At 46.1% G+C, this 21,947-nt stretch overlaps 1 protein-coding gene across 2 annotated transcripts; it reads right to left on the bottom strand.

Moving 5' to 3' along the window:
* Nucleotides 1–2,095: 2,095 nt before the first annotated feature.
* On the bottom strand, nucleotides 2,096–20,816 carry GSDMA (gasdermin A). Of its 2 annotated transcripts, XM_090041198.1 has the most exons (11): nucleotides 20,605–20,816; nucleotides 17,940–18,186; nucleotides 14,506–14,766; nucleotides 13,056–13,233; nucleotides 12,577–12,736; nucleotides 12,391–12,484; nucleotides 11,524–11,571; nucleotides 5,619–5,773; nucleotides 4,083–4,233; nucleotides 3,411–3,484; nucleotides 2,096–2,829 (listed from the first exon to the last, which is right to left on the bottom strand). In XM_090041198.1, the coding sequence occupies exons 3-11, from the start codon at nucleotides 14,717–14,719 to the stop codon at nucleotides 2,584–2,586; spliced, it is 1,320 nt and encodes a 439-aa protein (XP_089897324.1). In that variant the 5' UTR covers nucleotides 14,720–14,766; nucleotides 17,940–18,186; nucleotides 20,605–20,816; the 3' UTR covers nucleotides 2,096–2,583. The 2 variants fall into 2 exon arrangements, with proteins under 2 accessions (XP_089897324.1, XP_089897325.1); XM_090041199.1 differs by lacking the exon at nucleotides 17,940–18,186.
* Between the last annotated feature and the right edge of the window lie 1,131 nt (nucleotides 20,817–21,947).

A 21,947-nucleotide genomic window follows, 5' to 3' on the forward strand; every position in this document is an offset into this window, starting at 1 on the left:
GTGAACTTTTGCTCTGCGCTCTCATCCCTGCCCAAGAATTGTGTTGGTTCGCCCTTAGTGACCCCTCTAACCACCGGGGGTGACAGTGTCCATCCGGGCCCGGGTCCGGGCCCATGGTCCCGTTTACCAAATAGGGCCTGGATGTGTTCAAGGGGTAGCGGTCACTGGCTGGTGCACTCTCGGGGTCCCGGCTTTAAGCACTTGTTACAAATCTCTGCCCCATGTTGCGATCCCTGTTGTCTCATTCACTGTTCCTCCACAACCTCCTGTGCTTCTGGTGGCCTCCCCTGTTAAGTGAGACTTAAGCTCTTCTGGGCCCAGGCCCAGCACCTTTCACAAGAGTAGGTCTGCATCTGTCTGCATGAGAGTCTCTTGCTTCCCCCAGCCTGACGCAATGCTGAGCTGGGGGGTGGCTGAGGGTGAACTCCCCTGCAATCCCAGAGTGCTGCTGACAGGACATTACACTGTCCTTTGGATGCTGGATTAAAGGGAAAAAACCCACACTTCTAACCCACGTGGTTATACTGGTGTAGGTTTCTGAGCCTAGGCCACACCAGATTCGAAGTACTCTTTCAGACCACAGTTGAAACACGTGGCCAGAAAGGGGAACTCAGTAAGCTCCTGCGCTAGTAAAGTTTAGTTTGCTTCCCAAACTGCATTAAGTGAGATCCATGTTACATTGTTTTTGTACAACTAGCAAATTGCCTGTCAAGAATGACAGATGAATTTCAAATAACAACAACAAACAGATTTTCCTTTTTATATTTATTAAGTTAAATATTTATAAAAAATAAAATAGGCGGGATATTTAAAGACACCAATCTCTTCCTGTACTTGCTTTCATCCAGCGGGCTGGAGGCGGACCTGCCCACACTGCTGCCCAGCAGCCTGTGCGCCTCTTTGCTGGGCAACGGCAGGTAAGCTCCACGCCTCGCAACAGCCACCCATGCCTTAGGGCTTCCTCTGCACCACCCCTGGGTGCCTCCTTCCCTACTTGGGGCTTGGGATGAGGCCGCTGCTGCTTGCCCACTGCCTCACACCTCTGCCTGGCTCCCGCCTTTCCTCAGCTGGCCCCCTCTCTGCCGTCCCCGCGCATCGGGCTCTCAGCGCCCTTCTGGGAGAAGCTCAGTAGAAACAGCTCTGGCTCCTGAGGTTTTTCCCAATTCTGGAAGTTGGGATCATCCTGACATGGTCACTAAACAAATACTAATGCTTAGCAAAGAAATTTATCTGAAGACAAAAGTGTTCTATTTCTTACAGTTTTCAAGCTATTTGCATTTAAAGAGCGTTACAGACAGGCACACAGACAGATGGACTAAGCCCTTATGTATATAGAATGCTGCAGATAACGTAGCCCCTGCAAAACACTACAGTCCTATACCCAAGTACAACTAAAAATGATAAAGCAGAGTGGTTCCAGGTACCACTTAAAAGTCTGTAGCAGCTATGCTAGGTATGGCTTTTTTCTTTACGCAGAATGATGCAATTGTATTACTTTGCAAACCATAAAGATTAAAAAGTTCCTAGAAATGGAATTTTGGGTGCATCCATCTTGAGGTGAGTAGGCAATAACCAAAAGTCTGATGTTACAGCAAATTATTTACATCATAAATATCATAGTATATATAATATAGATGTGTTTGTGCTTCTGTATGTACTCACACACAAATAAAAAAATGTAATATCAAAATTATATTATGGAAAATCATACTGTACCAGGGTATAAAGTTTTTTTTTTTTTAAACTATTAATAAATGTATTGGGGTGGGAATTTATTGGATGTGACCTGGCTGACCCAGACTAATCTGTGTCTTTATATACCAGTTGTACTACCTCCATTCTGGGCGGTGGTAAGGTTTGTAGAATTATAGATTGATAGCTCCCTCCAGCAAGGATCCAAAACCCTTTTCAGATTGCCCATATCCCTAGGAAGTGAGGGAGGAGTATAACATGTAACTACATAGCTGTTACTGAATTTTAGGCACCTTGCAGCATTGCGCTAAGGAAAATGTTAATTGCCCAGATTATCAATGAAAAGACATTTGTGTTTAAAAACGCATGCAAATATTCTACTTAAAAGAATTATTTTATTTTTATTGCTGCAGTGATAGAAGACCTCAGTTACAAGTATATTACATTTGATCTACAGAATAAAAAAAATATTGTGCTACATAGGGGTGGCGGTGGAGGAGGAGGATGTGAAATATAAAATAAGAATACATACAAAGCTATTCACTTTGAGACAAAGTGCAATATGGAGGAAAAGGTAGTATTGTTCATAGCTGGTAAAACAGTATTCAACACCATGTCTGACTTAAGCATAGAGTACTTGCTGGCAAAGAGCAGTTTGGAAGAGGCTGCCATGTGTCGCTGATTATATTGATTCTCTATATTTAAAAGTATATAAAAAGAAAGCTAAAATTATGCTCAGCAGTATGATGTTGAAAGTATTGATACTGTTATAGAACAGATTTACCAGCCACTAGATTTTAGAGAAATGCTCCCTTCCTATAATCAGCCTCAGGATATGCTTTCACAATTCTTCCATGTGCATGCATCCTAATAGAATGTAAAGATTTACATCTATTGTGATTTAGTCAGAAGATGTAAGATGCACAAAACTGCATACAATGCAGCTAAGGCTGAAGAATCATCTGGGTTCCCAGTCCCATTGAGAAAAGGTCCATCTATCTGGAACATCACACCACTGATCTCAGTTATTGCTTTGGTTATGTTCAGTTGTTCCTCCTTCAGGGAGGACAACAGCTTGGCGTCCAAACGGAAAGCTCCGTTGTTTTCGTGGAAATCTTGCTTCAAGATATTCTTGACCTTTACAACAATAACAAAACAAAGTCAAAAGTCAAAAACTGGTCATTGCAGTTGTAGATCTGTGCAACTCAACTAGTTAGTCAGGGGCAAACCAACAATATCTTTGAAGTTGTTCTAGGGGAGAAGTGTCATGTATTATTAGCACTTGCTACAGATTCTTTTTTTTTTTTGTGAAAATAATGAAACATGCTTATCTGTTTTCTGGTTTTGTAGATAAATTCCCCAAAAGTGCTTTTAAAGCTACAATATAAGAGCTGGATGTAGCTCACAGCTGCACCCTCTCTCTCTCTCCTTCTCATTGACTGAAGGTAAGCAGCCTATCTACAATTTATATATGTTACATCTGCAAATTAGGAGCCACCTGTGGCCTCCTAGGAACGTGGCCTTTGGGTGTCAGAAAACTTGGGCCTCCGTGTAGTAACGTTTTCTCTCAAAGTGAGCAGTTATGATCCCTGCCTTGTTTGATTCTGTAGTAACTCTGTCCTTTCAGAATAACCTAAAGTTGCAACAGTGGTCCTTTATAACCTGATCTAACTGTAATTTACAGATTGGTGCCTGGGTTTACTGCAATTCTGTCTCACCAGCTCAAGCTGTGGGGGCAGAATCTTTCTTTCCATGGACTCATACACGAACAGCAATTGATCCTCTGTTAATTCTAGAAAATAAAAACAAATCTGTATGAGAGAAGATTTTCTCAGAAACTGGTAGCAGAAGCAGAAGGCAGGTGGCTTTGGAAGGATAAATATCAATGATCTGTTGACATTTCTGTTGGCCTTAAAGAACTATAAGAATTAACTAAAGTCCTCAGTCTTTCTGACCTGAGTTGAACTTACTATCCCATTTTACAGGTGGGGTAACTGAGGAAGAAGTCAGCGATCATGTCTGTGACTAGAACTGGAAACATGATCTAGGAGTCCTGATTTCTGACCTTGTCACTTATTACACTGCCACTCTGCCTGAGGTTCTGGTTCTCGTTTCAGATCATGTTGTGATACGCCAAGGTTTCCCAAAAGCAATGCATTATAATGGTGTTGTAAACATGATGTTTTTTGCTGGGTTCTCATAATATGATGCACAAACTATTGTTAGGCGGTAGATACTACATCTTGACAGAATTGTTCACCCAGTCTTAGACAAGACAATAAGGAATGACATGTTTGTTTGTGGTCTTAATTTTTTGTGTCATTCTTGGAGGCATTCTTTAGTATATTTTGGTGCATTTGGGTTCCTCTGTTACTGTTTCCAGAACTTACCATCTAGGGCATGAGCAACATAGAGAATTGCCCCAGCAAGGTCAAGGAATAAATCTGTCTCAGTACCCGGTAAACACTGTAACAGGTCTTTCAAGTCTGGATTCTCTGTTTTCACCTGATATGCATCAGGATTGTCAAGAGCCCATTCCAGCTGAAGGACAGAGAAAGAAACCTTACAAGTTAGGAAAAAGGACTACCAGGAGATGCACTGTTCCATTGTGATATGGCAGATATCCACCTGGGTTGATGGATGAAAAGGTTTAGGGGACCATGGTTTTGCTTAGCTATTTACTGTAGGATAATTTGGGGTTTTAGAGGAGTGTCAATCTAATAGTGCTGCAGTCAGATCTAGGGCATTAAACTAAATGGTCCATTGGCATATTCAGGTGTAGCAATTCTGATGTTTCTTTTAAAAATAAGACTGAAAGAGGCTGAGACAGAAAAGGTTTCCTAAGTCAGTGGTTCTTAACTGGGGTGCTGTAAGACTCCCTATGCAGTGGTACTGCAGCATGAGTATTGCTGTCGCTGATGCCACCCTGGCTAGGCAAAAATGCTCTGCATGCCTGGTGCATAGCTGCAGTACCTGCCTGCTCTCCAGCCTCATCAGGGTTCTCCAATAAACCTAAAACAGATAGGAGACTAGCTTGTGCTGTAGCCCTCCCTTGTCTGGTCCCCCTATACTCCCCAGTGGACCTGAGGGGTATAGGACAGTTCAATCTGCCCTCCATGCCTCTGTTTCTAGGAGACACTAGGCAGGGTTGGAATGGCAAGGGCTGCAGCTTGAGCCAGCTCTCCTGCCTGCTTTAGGTTTATCTGAAAAACCAAATGAGGCAGGATGGTATGTGTGCATGCCACAGCCTTTCTGGGTCTGGCTCTGCAGTGGGTGCATGGGGCATCTTTACCTAGTTGCGAACCACTGTTGTGCTGCCTCAGCTTACCTTGGTGTTTGTCAACTGGGGTTTCACCAAATTTAGATGTTGGGGCATTTTCCTTGCCAGTGCTTAACTGCCCCCCTGCATTGTCTTATGTTTATACAGTTTTGGGGCCAAGTAAAAAGTCTGGGTAAAAGGTGTCAGACTTATTTTAACACAGGGCTCAGCTACCTTTCTTTAGCAGCAGACTGCATCTTAGGGTTGCAGCCTTCACTGGAATATGGTGCTGAAAACATGGTGAGTGACAATTTGGGTGGCTACTTGAGCAACAGTTATAAGCAGGGGCTGCAGTGGTGGTGCAAGAGAATAGCCTTCTATGGAGCAGGAACTACTGCAGTTGCAGCAGGGAATCAACCTGCTGTTAGTAATATATGACATGGATTATGGGGTGAATCAGATGGTTGGGCACAAGCAGGATACCAGCATGCCTATTGTTAGTAAAATGAGGGCTGGATCAGAACTTTGCAGACTGGATTTAGTCTTCTCCTGGGCTGTATTCAACTGCCACAGGTTTCTGACCTGATTTAGCAGGTGGCTTTGGCATGGGAATTGATTTTGCAGAGTAGATGTCTCTACACCGAACTGGCAACAACAAGATCTTTACCTCAAGCACCAGTTCTTGCAGTAAGTCGATGTTTTTTATCACAGTTTTGATGCAGTTAAAAAACTTGGCACTCAGATCTGCAGACAGTGCTGTAAGCACTTTACATTTCTGCTCAACTTCCTTCTGCAGGTCTCTTGTATCTTCTTCTGAGACACCTGAAAGCATAATGGGGCAGTCAGCATTCAGAATTTACCAGTTAGAGAGAGAGAGACGTCTGATCAAGTAGCATTTCAAGTTCAAATACTGAAAAATTTCCATAATTTTTTGTAGGTGCAGGCATAACAGTAGTTTCTCTTCCTCAAATAACCCTATTAATGTATTCTTGTAAAAGTGGATGTTGCTTCATCTTAGGAAGTGACAAAAGATGTGTTGTAACATATGTAAGGTTAAGAAATGTCATTATCTCTGTTAGTTCCATGAGAATGCAATTCAAACTTCTGACAAATTGTTCCGGAGCCTTGCAAAAGATTTTAACAGTTCTTATTATTGGTACAGCTGATTGAGTTCGAGGGTAACAACACAAAAACCCTGCATGGACAAGCGTGTATTAGATGAAAAGTGCTTATAGCAGTTCCCTGCAAGGTTTACCTGAATAACCAGGGTAAAATACTGTGCTCCATCTGAGTGGAGAAGTGATGCCCTTTGGAGTAAAACCTGCAGAAAATAGCTAAGTGGTTTGTCTTTAATTTGGCAGCCCACTGTGAAATAAGTGGGTTGTGAACAATCCAGATAGGTATGATCCAGGCTCTGCTGTGCCTTTTTAAATTCACAAATTATCAGTAGTAAATTCTACAGTAATATTTTGGGAAGTAATGAGTTCTGCTTTAACCAGATGACGAATTAGCCAAAGTATTTCCTATGTAAATCAGCAGAACTCCTGAGACTTAAGTGTGGTGATCAGGGATCTGGGTTTTTCGTTTCCCATGGAAAACAGAGAAAAATGTGGATTTTCCCCTTTACCTGAAGAAAATCGAGATTTATTCATTTTAATGGAGAAACCTGCATATTTTGCACTTTTGCAAAGAGCTCTCTGCAGGCTGGCTGAGTTCTAGCCTGCAAGGAGCTCAGGGGAGCAAGAGTAGGGTGTTCAGGCAGGGGGCGTCATGTACATCTAGGCAGCCTGGTGAGCAGCTCCCGCAGGTAAGTGGGGGTGGGGAATTGAGGCCCCCCATAGGAAGGGAGGAGGGAGTTGGACAGGAGCAAGGCTGGTGCTGGGGCTTGGGGCCCAGGGTCACAAATGTATGGCTGCAGGGCCCAGCTGGGGAGTGAGATGGGGCTGTGAGCCCTCGTCCAGGGAGTGGGGCGGTGGGGCCAGCTCCCCACCACTGCATGCACTCCTGGTGGGGCAGAGGGAACCTGTGTCCCCCAGATCTGTGCACAGGATGGGGGCGGGCTGCAGGCTCGGGCTCTCCACCCTGCTGCCCACCCCCAGGGCCTCCACAGTCCAGCGGGTGTGACCCAGCAGAGTAGAGCAGGGACATGCAGGCTCATTGCCACAGAGAGCTCTGCGCTGCCCTGGCGAGGCATCCTTTGCCTGTGCAGAAACAGCATGGGCAGCAGCGCAGAGTTGTGCCCTTCACTGCTGCCGTATGGGCAGGGGGTGCCTCATCAGGGCAGCACAGAGCTTGTAGTGGCAGTGAGCTTCTCTACATGGCCCTGCTCTTCCCTGCCACGCTGGATCACAGCTGCTGGGCTGGACAGGCCCCAGGGGAAGGCAGCAGGGTAGGAGCCTGAGACCACAGTGGACAGCCTGCCCCCGCCCTGCACACAGATCTGGGGTGCACAGATTCCCCCAGACTCCCCAGGAGTGTGTGCAGTGGCAGGGAACTAGTCCCAAGCCTGCAGCAGGCAGGCAGCGGGTATGGGGGCAGGAAAGCTGGGCTCTGTGCTCTGCTCTGCTGCAACAGTTGCCATCTCCTGCCTGCCAGAGTTGGAGAGTTGGGACTTGGGTGCTGCTGAAGGGGGCATGGCACTGTGGCCCTGGCAGCTGGGGAGCCCCCCTCCAGTGCTGCAGGGGCTGTGGGGGGGACTGGGGGATATTGGCAGGGCTGGGGGGCTCTGGCTTGGGAGTGAGGGGCCTGGATCTGCGTTCTGTGAGCAAAAGGGGCAGGGGAAGCTCTGATATTCCATGATAAAAAAACCAAAATCTAATACCAAAATTGGTATGTATTTAGAATTTATTTTCTTACAGTGATTGAGGCACTGGTAGGCTTCTAAATTGCTTTAAAATTGTAAATGTATCAAGCAAATATTGTGTTCAATCGATACCTATATATATATGTATATACGTGTGTGTATATATATTTGTGTGTGTACACACGCACGTGTATATATGTACACACACAAACACACAGACGTGTGTGTGTATGTGTATAATATATATCCACACACAGTGTGAGCGAGCGTGTATATATACACACACACACACACACACACTGTATATATACCTGTGTATATGTATGTATGTGTGTATATACATATACATACACACACTGTGTGTGTGTGTTTTGTGTGGTATACATGTGTATGTGTGTGTGTAGTGACCTTTCATTTTAATCATGGATTTTGTGGGGGTTGTCAGAGAATGTGTGATTTTATTATGGGCCATAAACAAAACGTTTGTGGGCTGACAAGAGGCAAGGCTCTGCTGCACCTGGTACTGGCCAAAGGGCATGATCTAATTAGCAACCTAAGAATCAAAGGGATTGATAACTTTCACTGTCCATCACAAAGTTGGCAAGTCAGCCAGCAATGCAGCAGTCCTTGACTTTAGGAAAGCAACTTTCATATGTTCAGGAAGCTTGTTCTTGAGGCCCTGAGAGGCCATGATTTCACAGGGCAAGGGGTTCATAATGAGTGGTTGCTCCTTAAGGAAGCAATCCTAGAAGCACAAGGGGAGTCCATCCCCACCTGTAGGAAAGGTGGTAAAAGGGTCCTATAATCCCCTTGTTTCAACAGGAAACTCATGGACTTCCTATATTTAAATCGAGAGCCATATAATGGATGGAGGAAAGGAAACACCACTAAGGAGGAGTATATACATCACTGGTCTGCACCTGCAGGGAGTGAACTAGAAAAGCCAAGGCTACAGCTGAACTCCATCTGGCTACATGAATCAAGGACAATAAAAAAAGTCCTTCTTCAGCTATGTAGGGAATCAAAAGAAGAACAAGGACAACACTAGACCCCTGCAGAACCAGCTGGGGCAGCTGACTACTGATACCCAGGAATAAACCAATCTGCTTAATGATTACTTTGTGTCAGTTTATCACCAGCCCAAAGGGACCACCCTGCTAAACATGATGTAGGATGACTGGGGTGAAGATGAATATATGCCCATCATTGGCGTGGATCTTGTGAGGGAGCATCTTGAGGGGCTGGACCCCTGTAAATCAGCTGGTTTGGATAAGTTGCACCCAGGACTGCTAAAGGAACTGGCAGACATCAGAGCACAGCCACTGGCAAGGATATTTGAGTACTCATGGTGCTCAGGCAAAGTACCTGAAGATTGGAAAAGGGCCAACGTGGTGCTTATCTTCAAGAAAGGGAGGAAAGAAGACCCGGGAAACTATAGACCCATCAGTTTGACCTCAGTCCCTGGGAAGGTTTTGGAAAAAATTATCAAAGAAACCATTCTCAACAGGCTAACAGAAGGCAACATTCTGAGGGATAGCCAGCACAGGTTTGTTGTGGGTAGGTCTTTCTTGACCAATCTCACTTCCTTCTATGACCAGGTGACATACCATGTGGACATAAGGGAAGAGGTTGATGTTATATATTTGGACTTTAAAAAAGCCCATTTGACCTGGTGTCCAGTGATGTCATAGAAAAATTGGGCAACTGCAGCCTCAAGTACTCCACAGGCCAATGGCTGGGGAACTGGCTCCAAGGTCAGACCCAGAGAGTGGTAGTTGACAGAACTGAATCAACATGGCACTCTGTGACTAGTGGTGTCCCCCAAGGCTCTGTTCTTGGACCTGTACTTTTTAATGTCTTCATAAACAATCTAGACACTGGTGTCAAAAATGGACTGGCCAAATTTGCTGATGACACCAGACTTTGGGGAAGAGTGTCCAAACTTGAGGAGAGGCTGGTGAGCCAGGCTGACCTTGATAGGCTTGCAAGGTGGGTGGATGAAAACCTGATGGCATTCAATATGGAGAAAGGCAAGGTGCTCAACCTCGGGAATAAAAACCCACATCACACTTATAGGCTTGGCAATGCAGTACTTGCTTGCACCATGACCAAAAGAGACTTGGGAGTCATGATTGACCACAAGATGAATATGAGCCACCAAAACAATACTGCAGCTGACAAAGCAAACAAAACTCTGGCTTGCTGTCACACGGCACTAAGGTGCTTGCTCCTTTAAGGACAGAAACTGCCTAGGGAGAGAGTGCTGGCAGTCAGGCAGAAACCCCCACAGGTGCAGGTTACTGTGGCAGTAGGCTAATGGGGGAATCAGCCTGCACCTGCACCCAGTCAGATGACCAGAAGATGACAGGGCCCTGGGCACATATAAACCCTTGGGTCTGGGACTAGAGAGTTAGCTCTCTGGCAGCAGCCAAGGAGCAAGGAGATCTCATAGAGGAGGCTATTTGGAGATGCTTGACTGCCTATTCTGATGCTGGTAGGATTAAGGGGCTATAGGTGCTCATAAGTGGTGGTGGGGAGGAGGCTTGCCTTCTTAAAAGGGATAGCGTGTGGACCCTATGTTATTGTTGTGTTGTAGCACAGGGACTTGTGCTTTCTGTTGTTATTTAAACTGGTGGACCAGGATGAGGCATTTGGGGAGGAGGAGGCCTCATTGGGGCACACTACAATGTGGAGACCCCAGCACCAGAGGGGTCACAGTTGCTGAGGCCAGATAAAACTGAGACGTCAACACGAGAAGACAACGTGTGCATACTATCTGTGAGGCATGGGGCATGATAAAGGGTTGGTTTTGGAGTCATGCGTCTAGCCCACAGGGCTTGGGGGTGTCATAAGTCACCTCCTGAGTGTGGGACCCAATAAGAGGTCCAACAACCCACAGGATTTAGAAGCATCTGTCAGGACTGTGAATGAGCAGCATCTCTAGGGCAGCCTCCTGATTCATCACTTATACCAGCAAGATGTGGCAGGCAAGATTAGTAGGCACCCATAGGGTGAAGCCAGCATGGTCACGGTGCCCTAGGGACATCCTTAGGGAGGCCGTATCGTGACACTTGCCACTACTGATGCATCTCGAGCAAGACCTAGGATGCCATCCTCCCGCTGTACTTGGCCTTGGTGAGGCTGCAGCTGGAGCACTGCATCCAGTTCTGGGCTCCACAATTTAGGAAGGGTGTGGAGAAACTGGAAAAAGTCCAGAGGAGAGCCACATGTATGATCAAAGGGCATGAAAGCCTTATGAAGAGAGGTTGCGAGCTATGGGAATCCTTATAGCTCCTGGAGAAGCACAGGTTCAGTGGCAGCCTATAAGTACATAAGGCGTGTGCATCAGGATCTGGGGAACACCAGAGCACCCCAAGGGATGACAAGGTCCAATGTTCACAAACTCCCGCTAGATCATTTTAGGCTGGACATAAAGGAAAAAACTTTTGTACTGTCTGAGCCCCAAGGCCTGGAACAAACTCTCCCCAGAGGTGGTGCAAGCACCTACTCTGACACACTCAAGAAACATTTGGACATTTATCTTGCTGGGATCCTTTGACCCTAGCTGACTTCCTGCCCCTTGGGCAGGTGGTTGGTCCCAATGATCTTACATGGTCCCTTCCAGCCCTAACGTCTATGAAGACTATTCCAGTGACAAATTAACTACACTTTACTGTATTCACACAAAGATAATCCAGTCTTACTAAACACATTTAAAAGTCATACCTATAGAGACTTAAATCAAGATATTACACAATGTACTGCTTACCATCAGTAGCAAATGTTTTTGTTTTCTTCGTTGGCACATAGACCGGGTCTGGAAAGATTCAAAAGGGAAAGATCCATTTATAAAGTATTAGTACTGTTAAAGTTTTTAAGGCTCAAAAATATCAGTATTCTACTTCTAAATATTGAATTTGCAATTTGTTTGTCAAGATCAGATTGTAATTTGTTGCTTTATCTTCAAAGACATCTACTATTTGTTCTGTTCATTTTAGAATTCAGTTAAATGGCTGTGATGGGCCAGATTCTCAACTGCCATGTACTTTGTTTCAAGATTTGTATCTGAGAGCGCTTGTACATGTGATGAAGATCACAGTTTAACACCGCCATTCTGATTTGGGCAATTTTTACACTGAGGAGGATATATATAGCTATGGAAGGGGCAGGACACTGGAGAAGAAGCATCTCATTTTTAAAACCCTTTACCATATTTCCTGGACCTGGTGGCTTTTCTTTTTTTTTTTTTTTTTGTCACTTTCACAGCTTGTCTAGCACTCATCTCTCTTACTGCAAATCCGGCGTTCCGGTTTCATTGCTGTCTCTTGGCCCTAAAGGACCTCTTGTCTGTGCTTCCTTTGCATCTCCTGATATCTGGGATCAAGCTTTCTTATACCTCATTGAGTCAATTTCCTGTTGTATCATTTTTCCTTAGCATCTCTTCTAATGTATCTACACTGTATTACCTTCTCCCCCAAACCTCACCCCCGGAATTTTGCCAGTTATACACACAGTGTTCACAGTCTTGCACGCAAGAATAGTGGGGCTATATTTGGGTGAAAGATGTAAATGATATTTCTGCTGTACTACACTGCTTGCACAAAGAGAAAGCTGGAGGTTTGTGGCTGATGCTTACTCCATGATCCATCTTCAATAATCAGCGGCATAACCCTGAAAGCCAGGACACAGTCCTTGGGAATAGTTAAGTCTCTTTTGCTGTTCCTGGCCCCCTGATCCATGAAAGAGAAGATAACAGGTTTATTATAGCACAAAGATGTTTTACAAATAGGAGGTAAAACTGGAAAAATAATTGAACTTTTACGTGAAGCTTGACATAGATCTGGGCTATTATGCTCCCTTCTAGTCTGTTGGAGTCTTTAAATGTGGTCTCCTCCGAAGCATGTACAGCCTCATGGATAACATATAGGTTCCGTCTCTGGTTCTTTAATTGTGTAATGAATGGGTGCTCCATATTGATTTTCCTAAAGAGGAAGTGAGGTTTCAGTAGCGTTGGTAAAACATCCTTACTTGTTCTCGGATTTACATATTTAAAATTAGAAAGTAAGAGGAAAACTGGCCTAACTGGTTTGTGGAGGTTTTCCTTAATATGAGAGGGATCCCCAAGTGCCACAGGGCTTTGAAAGGGCTCAACCCTGCCTCCTGTCATAGTTCTGGTAAATGGTGTATCTTGAGGAGGGAATATATACTTTGTCATTTGGCTGCTGAAATTGCCTTATGAGGCCACAATTAGTTCAAGGAACTCGCTTGAGGATGCTTTCACCCATTTCTTGCCAGCCTTACCTTTCTTGTTTTAGCGATTCAAGGACTTGTACAGAGACAAAGGTTTTTTTCATGTTGATGGACCTCTCTTGGGACATCTTGGCAAGTCCTTTCACTTCCATGTTCTCAAAGTTAATATTCCCTTCAACACTGCCATCGACAGTGTGCTTGACTCCAACTGATCCTGCATCCTGAACATCTGGGGGTGGAAAGGAGCCCTTCAAAATTAGAGGTCTTCAGGCTACACCTTCCTATATTGTGTACTTATGCCCATAATTCTTCTGCACACAGGATAGACCTGGCCTGACTGAATTCTGACCCAAGCAACACTGCTTTCTAGATAGTAGACCTGTGTGAAGCGGCTAGTATTTGCTTCGGATTTGGCTGATTCGGGGGACAGCGATTTGATTTGACGATTCGGCAGTGGCTGACTCTCCAAGTCAGCCAGGCCAGGGCCATTCCCTGCCCGCTCTCCCAGCCTGGCAATGGTTGCTCCACCTGCTCCAACTCCCAGCTCTTTGGGAAAAAAAAAAGCCCCAACTCGGTGGGTGCTGCCAGGTGGGGAGTGATCACTGCTGTCCCCCGCTGCCCCATGCTTCATGGGGGGCTCTCCACAAGTCCCCTGAACCCCCTCCCTTGCTCCCCCAGCCCCTGCATGGGTGCTTCACCCGGGCCAGGTCCAGCCCTCTAAGAAAAAAAGAAACCCAAACCCCCCCCCAGACTCCCTGCTCCTCCTGGCAGGGGGTAATCCCCACTGCCCCCCACTGCCCATGCCATGTGAGGGCTCTGCACAAGCCCCCCACAGCCCTGAGGCTGCACAAGGAACAGCGGGTCCCAGGGCTTGTCTTGGGTTTTTTTTTCCTTTAAGGGTTGGAGCTGGCTTAGGCGGAGCACCCATGGCAGGGCTGGGGTGTTTGTGGCAGATTCCCCCATTCAGCATGGGGCACTGGGGTATTGCCCCCCCCTCCCCCTCCCCACACGCACACGCCCAGCAGCACCTGGTGAGCACTGGGGCTTTTTTTTAAAGTACTTTGCTGTGGCAGGCAGGGCAGTCATGGGGGACTGGGGGAGCAGAGTGGGGGTTGGGAGGACTGGCAGGGGTCCCCCACCATGGTCCCCTCCCGCCTTCCCCACCCCTAGTACTTACCAGCTCAGAATCAGCTGCAGTTCCCTGCTGCAGCCACTGGAGACTGCCCGAATCAAACCTCTCTGAATTTTTTCCAAAGATCTGGAGAACTTTGAATCAATTCAGACCTTTAAATTGGTCCCCTGATTTGATTCAGAGATTTGGCCGCCGAATTGAGCCAAATCTCATCTGAATCAAATCACCACCCAAAGCGTTGCACAGCCCTACTAGACAACCACTGCTGAAAAGTGGCTGTTAAAGGCAGATGATGCAGATATTGGTGATTCTGCCTGCAGAACTCAAATTTGTAAATAACGTGCAAAGATGACTAAAGCCTGGCATTACCTAGATTTTTATTGTAATGTCCTGGAACAAGCACATCACTGATTTTAAACTCTGTTCTGTAATAGCGTTGACTTCCCCAGAAAAAAGCTTTTTCTTTTCCTTGTACAAGACATAGGGGCTTGAAGTGTTCTTGGTCATTAATGCTGTAAACTGGGATCAGTTTTCCACTTGAATCCAGCTGTTTTGCCAGGAATTTGGTTTCTCTGTGAAACATTGTTAGCAGTGTGATGTACTTTGAACTGAAGAGAAATGTGCTCGGACCTTTGGGATAAGACAGGTGAATTAGCATACTTTAAAATCCGTTCTGAAAGCTGTAACATATTTGCTCCTGAAAGCACTTCTTATTTACTCAGAATACTTCAAGAAGACCTATGCCTTACAGCAGTGGGGGCCACGTTTTTGCAGGTGTGCCATAAATTAGCCTCATACCCTCCTGGAGTGTTACTCTGATCTCCTTCCCCTGACAGACCTGTTGCTCAGCTTTCTGCTGCCTCCCTATCTTCCACTGCTGTTTGTATTCTCTCTGATCTGCTACATGCCATGCACAGAAGCTGCCTGTGTCATTTGTGGCATGTGTGCTACAGATTGACCATCCCTGCCTTACAGCTACCCTGTGAGTTTGGCCAGTATTGTTACTCCCTGTGACAGGGGGCCATCACGAAGCTGGTCACAGTGTCGGTTCACCCACCTGTCTAGGGCAGTGCACCCCGCCTCGCCTGCCGTGCTTTTGGTGTTTCCACACAACAGGAATTAATATGCTTGATGGCTCCAAACCACTCCTACATCACATCCCATGCCTCACAGATTCCATCCAATCAGCTGGCTCTTACTTAGCTCTTTCCAGGGCCAAACCCTGCCCCTGTGCTGGGCCTTCTTCCCTCCCCATAACTGGGTCCTATTCACACTGCCCCTTTTACTGGATCACATTCATTCTCACCCCACCATGGGCCACATGCATTCTGCCCTACTTGGTATGGCCCTTCAGAGCCTCTTAGCCATGTGGCAGAATACCATCTCCGTCTCTCCCCAGACTCTGGTACCTGACAATTTGGCTACCATGGTCACTGCAAAGGGCAGACTCCTCTGCCCCATCTCTTTATGTAACCCTGAGCGGTAACCTGAGCTGGATACAGTCCTGAGGGAGGAGAGAAACCTGCTCCCTCTGCCTATGTGACTGACATCACATACCTGGGTGCGGGGGCTCAAGCTCCCTGTTGTTCTAAGCAATGCTAACCTGACTGGGAAGGGGCTAAAGACCCTGCCAGTCTACTTGGCAACCAGTGATGCATTTCAAATTGGTTGGCTGGCAGCCAACAGTTGTTGGCCTTCATTGGATCAGGTAAATGAGGTCATAAGGTCTGTATAAGTGAAGGACTGCCCAGGAGGAGGGCAGTGGCCATGATGAAAACTCAGAGAAGCTGGACCATCTGAAACTTACTCTCTCTTGAAACTTATGATCAATGGACTGTTTGCCTCCAGAGGGCATCTCCACCTGACTCTGGATGATACTCATGAGTAAGCTACTTGAGATCTAACTAGATATATAGTTTGCAGTAACTCAGATGTGTGATCAGAGGCTACCCAGCCACCCTGTTTGCTCTATGGGATTTCTCTGATATTGCTCTACCCTGTACCCCATTCCAAACCTACTCTTTGTAACTATTAAAGTTCTCCTGTGTACCTAGCGTGGGAGACTTATTGGGAGAGGGTCTAGATTATGCCTTGGGGTCCCTTTGGTTCGTCTGACTAGGGGAGACCTTTTTGTGCTTCAGACTGAGGGAAGCACCACAGGTTCTTGCAGTGGGTCAAGTACTCTCAAGGACTGCTAAGCCTGTGCTTCCCAGAGGGCGCAGGTCCACAGTCATTCCAGACTCTGGGTGGTGGCAGTATTACCCCCAGGTTAGTGGGTGTGCTCCAGAAAGGGGGTTGGCCAGATGTGAGGCACCTCCAGGAAGGCACTCAGAGCCTGGAAGGTGGTCAGGCATAGTGAGGTGGGTGGCTCAGTGCAGGATCACGCCTTACTGGCCCGGCACAGGCCCTACTCCGTAAAACCCTTCAGGCTTCCTCTCTCTCACACTTGGTCTTGGCCCCTCCAGACCTTCAGGCCACCCAATTCAGGTCTTACTCTATGATGGGTCATGAGGCCTCCTGCTCCACACTCTGGGCTGACTCCAGTCCCTGGCCTTCTCTAAGTCGTGGCAGGTAAGTACAGAGGGGAGACGAAGATAAAAGTGCAGAACCCCTCTCACACCCAGGAACCTCCTCCGCCCCATAGTTCCTACCCTGACCTCCAGGTGTTCTGGGAGCTGCAGGCTGAGTGATGTTGCCCCTCTAGTGCCCTAGATGTAACTGCCGGCTCTGCTCTTAGGGCCTTGGCTTATACTGCGACTACTCAGTCCTCCAATCTGGTGGCCCCTGTTTGGTCATGTGACCATCTAATTGGGCCAGCCTGCACCTGGCAGCTACCCAAACCCTGCCTGAAACCTCTTAATGTGGCAGGCACAACTTGTGCTCTGCCACACTCCCATTTATGGAGAGGTAAAGTGGCTTGCTCAAGGTCACATACACCAAAGGTGGTCATCCTTTGACACAAGCTGCGTGGGCAGCCTTGGTGTGTGGCATGCAGCAGATCAGGAACGGATCAGGTAACACAGGAGCAGATATAGTAGGAAAGAAGAGCAGGAAATCAGGCAGGAAGCACAGGGCAGGAGGCAGGACACAGAACAGCATAAGAAGCAGGACGTAGAGCAGCAGATCTGGCAGAGGAAGGGGGTTGCTTGGGGCTTGGGGAGGGTGCAAGGCTAATTTGCAGCAAGGCTAATTTGCAGCATGGCCACCAAAAAATTTGCCCTCCCCCACTGATATACACCATATTCCTCATTATTACCATCACCAGTAACAAAAGCAACATCAGCACACATGACAGTTTCCAAAATACAGAGTAAGAGAAGTGTTTTCCAAAAAGTTTACATAAGGAGGACAACAGTAACTCATTCTTATGGTTTTCATCTGTAAATCTCAAGGTACTAACACTAGTAAGTCGCTGTCATTCACATACACTGAAACTGAAGCACAAAGTGGAAGTAATTGTCTCTAGTGAGTTATGGAATAGAGAAAGATCCTACACAATTTACTGATTTGTTTGATGTGCCTGGCTGGGGGAATATTTGGTTGATTGCACAATTTCACGATTGCACACTTAATTCATACAACACAATTTTATTTTAAAATTCCTTGCTATACATATAACACTGCTTAGCTTTAAGAAAAACCACAAACATTAAAAACACAATAACTACATATATTAGAAACGATGCTCCAAATGCACTTCCTTCCAAAATAATGCTATAAGAATTAGTATTACAAAAACACCTACAATTACAAGTAAAGGTTAAATTGGAATCAATACTATTATTTCTCATACTTATACTTACAATCCTAGAATTCCGAGAAACCAAATCCCCAGATATATTTTCATTCTTTAGTTATGGTTTTAGGGTTGGTCTCAGCAGTGATAGGAGCAAGTCCCCTTCCTTCGGTCCCACTCAGGCGCTCCTAGGCTTCAACGTGAACGGGAGTTCTTGTTCACGGAGAGGGTGGTTCAGGTGATCAGTCTGATCCGGCCTACACTTGTGATTCTTCCTTCGGTGTTCTGCAAGTGAGGTTACCTCCAAATTGGGACTGTAGGTTACAGTTTTTAATGGGTGAGTTGCCGTCTTGGGCCCCTGCTACCCAAACCTGTCACTACTCCCAAATCTGGGCTTGGATCTTTTACCCAACAGATTCTTTTCCTGGGTAATTAGTTTGTCTTCTTTGAGAAATTTTCCACACCACCGCAGTGACCTCTCTTCCCAACCCCTTTTCAAAAGCTCCTAGGTTTTGATCTCTCGGAATGTTTGCTTAAGGGTTGTTCTTAGGTTAACTTTGTTAAAGGCCTCTAGAGATAAAATTCAGAACGGAGACATTCAGCACATAGGCAAAAACAAGCAATGGCCTAGATAAGAAGATGAACCTTGCCTTTTGTCTAAACTGCCTAAGGGGCAATTATTATAATTCAAACTATTACATTCAATATGACAGTAATTTTACCCAAGGCCTCTCAGTGTGTCAGTAGCAGCTGGAGAACCCAGAGTCCTGATTTTCATAGGTTGCTCTGGTCCAGGGGTTGGCAACCTATGGCTTGTGGGCCCAATCCGGCCTGTAAAGAGATTGGATCTAACCTGCAAAGGACTGATTTGGCCACATTCCCAAGTTTCATAGATGTTAGGGTCAGAAGGGACCTCAGTAGGATATTGAGCCCGGCCCCTGTCCTGGGCAGGAAAGAGCACTGGGGCCAGATGACCCCAGCTAGGTGCTTGTTCAGTCTCCTTTTGAAGGCCCCCAAGGTAGGGGAGAGTACCACCTCCCTTGAAAGCCCATTCCAGATTCCAGCTACCCTTACTGTGAAGAAGTTCTTTCTGATGTCCAATTAAATCTGCTCTCCATCAATTTGTGGTCATTGTTCTTAGTTACTCCAGGGGGTGTCCTAGTAAACAGAGCATCTCCTATTCCCTGCTGCCCTCCCCTGACTAATTTATAGGCAGCCACAAGATCACCTCTCAGCCTTCTCTTGCAAAGGCTGAAGAGATTGAGGTCCCTCAGTCTCTCCTCATAGGGCCTTGCCTGCAGGCCTCTGACCATATAAGTGGCCTTCTCTGAACCCTCTCAAGATTCTCCACATCCTTCTTGAAGTGCGGAGCCCACAACTGAAGGCAGTACTCCAACTGTGGCCTGACTAGTGCCGCATAGAGAGGAAGCATCACCTCCCTGGACCTGTTCGTCATGTATCTGCTGATGAACAATGAAGTGTGGTTATCCTTGTTAATCACTTTGTCACACTGACGAGTCATGTTCATCTTGGAGTCAACTATGACTTCAAGATTCGTTTCTGCTGCTGTGCTGCTGAGAAGGTCATCTCCCAGCCTGTAAGTGTGTTGGTGGTTTGCCCAGGTGCAGCACTTTGCACTTGTCTTTGTTGAACTGCATCCTATTTCATTCTGCCTACATTTGCAACCTGTCCAGATCCGCCTAGAACCATTCCTTACCCTCTGGTGTGTTAACTTTGCCCCATACTTTGGTATCATCTGCAAACTTGGACACGGTGCTCTCCATGACCTCATCCAAGTCACTGATGAAGACATTGAATGGCACCGGTCCAAAGATGTGGGAAGTGGAATCCCGCATGGCTCCATCTTTCCAGGTTGATATCGACCCATCCACCACCACTCTCTGGGTGCACCCCCTAAGCCAACTTACCACCCACCTGATTGTCCTCTATGTCCCTACAGATGGGAGCTGAATATCTGGCAAGGGCAGGCAGGAGACCAGTACCCTTCAGACAATATTGCTTGGGAGTTCTTTTTGCCCACTCTGTACTTGGCTTTTGTTTTTCTTTAACTTGGACTTTATCTTATACTTTACTATAAGGCTGTGTGGTAAGCACTGTAGTGACTCAGATGCAGTTAAACTAAACAAATATGGTTTTGATTGACAAAAATAGAAACTCTTATTTGCTCATTCAGACGGAATTTGATCTGCTCTTTCTCTGTTCCCTGCTTCTCTTCCCAGCTTTTGTTTAGCCCCTGGAGTAGGAAGGAAAAGTTGATACCCTCATTTATTCTTTGGATTATCAACTTCTATCCCACTTGGTGGGTAGAAAGACAACTGTCATTCTCTTCTCCTAATATTGTGAATTCCTTGATTTCCTACTTGTCCAGAAGTGACCTTAAAATACATAAATAAATCTCCAGTAGTTTGGATTTATTTTGAGATCAGAAGGCACAGATTGCCAAACCGAGCAAGAAAAAGGGTAGAGGCGTTTTTGTTTGTTTGTTTTGTAGCTTCTGCCCCTGCAAAGTAAAAAGGAAATGCTCTCCCTGTTTTTTTCCCCTTAATCCTTGATATTTTATCTTAATCCTTGATCATTATTAAAATACCTTGGTTAACAACACAAAATATAGCTGTCTCTAAACAGCAGAAAACAGGAGGGACTCAGAAGTAACTAACAGGCACCCTGCCTGCACCCCACACCCATCTACTACAAACTCTTCACCAACATACCTGTCTGTTGGGTCTGCTCTGTCAAATGGTACCTCTCCTTAGAAATGAACTTGTCTGAACTCTTCTGTGCTGCAGTATGCTATACTTGTTGCTGAAGGATAGTTGATAATAGTTTCATTTTCTGCAACACTTCCTGTAGTTTAGCTTCATTCTAGACAGTTGGCAGTTTTGTTCCCCAGCTGCATACAGTGTCTGTGAATGTTTAATTTAGGCTAAAGATAGTTTTAATTGATATTAGTATTAATTTTTCAACAGGATGCTTTTCCTATAAGTCTTTGTTACTGTTTAGAAATGTAGCTGGTAGGTTGCACTCTGGTTTTTTAAACTTCTGTATGCTGTAGCTATGGAAAGCCTTGTCCTTTACTTGCAGTCTGCATATTCTTTTTCAGGCAACGACTTTTTTTCTTTTTTGGGGGGGGATAAAAGGATACTTTTGGAAACCCCCAAATAATTTCTTACTGACTGCACTAATGAAGATTATATGGTATTTAGAGTGATGGTAATCTTTTCCAGTTTTAATATCTACACCAATAACAATCTTTGTCTTATTTCTAGTCTCATTTTGTTTAGCTTCAGCTTTAAGCAATTGGATACTGCCCTGCTTGTGTGTGGTAGGCTGATGAGCCTTCTATTACTAATTTTTTATTCCTATGTGATTGAGTTACCCTAAACCAGGAGTGCTCAACCTGGCTGGCCTACAGAACCATGACACATGACCTGCAGGGCTCCTGATCAGTCAGGAAATTTGATGGCAAGGAGGCAATGGCAATACTGATGCCTTCTCTGGCTTCCAAATTTCCAAGCTCCCTGTGGTGGGTTGGAGTAGAGCTGTACCCCCTCCTCCCACATGGCCAGATTGGGGCTGGACCACACCCCCTTTCTTCCCATGCCACCTGGCCTCACCCCCTCTCCCACCACTGTGGGGCTAGGCCCTACCCCCTCATCACCATGGGGCTGGGCTGCCCCCCTCTGTATGGCCAGATAGGGCCCCACTGTACCCTCCCTGCACACCGGATTGGGACCGCTGGCTAGATCTGGTGTGTGGACAAAGTGGATGCTTCTTATTCAGCCCCCCCAGGCAAGCAGGTTGGGCACCACTGCCTTAAATGCCTCTCTTTAATAAGTTAAACAGTGAGCTCCTTGAGATTGAAAACATGCCTTTGAATTCATAGGGTCAGAAGAGACCTGAACAGATCATCAAGCCCGACCCCCTGTCCTGGGCAGGAATGAGTGCTGGGGTCACAACACCCCAGCCAGATGTCTATCCAGCCTCCTCTTGAAGACCCCCAAGATAGGGGAGAGCACCACCTCCCTTGAGAGTCCATTCCAGAGCTTGGCAGCCC

The sequence above is a fragment of the Crocodylus siamensis genome, chromosome 4, assembly GCF_052110815.1.
Source record: "Crocodylus siamensis isolate JL-2025a chromosome 4, ASM5211081v1, whole genome shotgun sequence".
Taxonomy (NCBI): domain Eukaryota; kingdom Metazoa; phylum Chordata; order Crocodylia; family Crocodylidae; genus Crocodylus; species Crocodylus siamensis.

What these genes read in the sequence shown, in the direction of transcription:
- GSDMA (XM_090041199.1), bottom strand. Translation starts at nt 14,719, where the DNA reads ATGTTTCACAGAGAAACCAAATTCCTGGCAAAACAGCTGGATTCAAGT. An exon ending in GAATCGCTAAAACAAGAAAG is followed by an intron (nt 12,737 to 13,055) that starts GTAAGGCTGGCA and finishes CTTCCTCTTTAG; the next exon opens with GAAAATCAATATGGAGCACC. An exon ending in TATTGAAGATGGATCATGGA is followed by an intron (nt 11,572 to 12,390) that starts GTAAGCATCAGC and finishes GAATCTTTCCAG; the next exon opens with ACCCGGTCTATGTGCCAACG.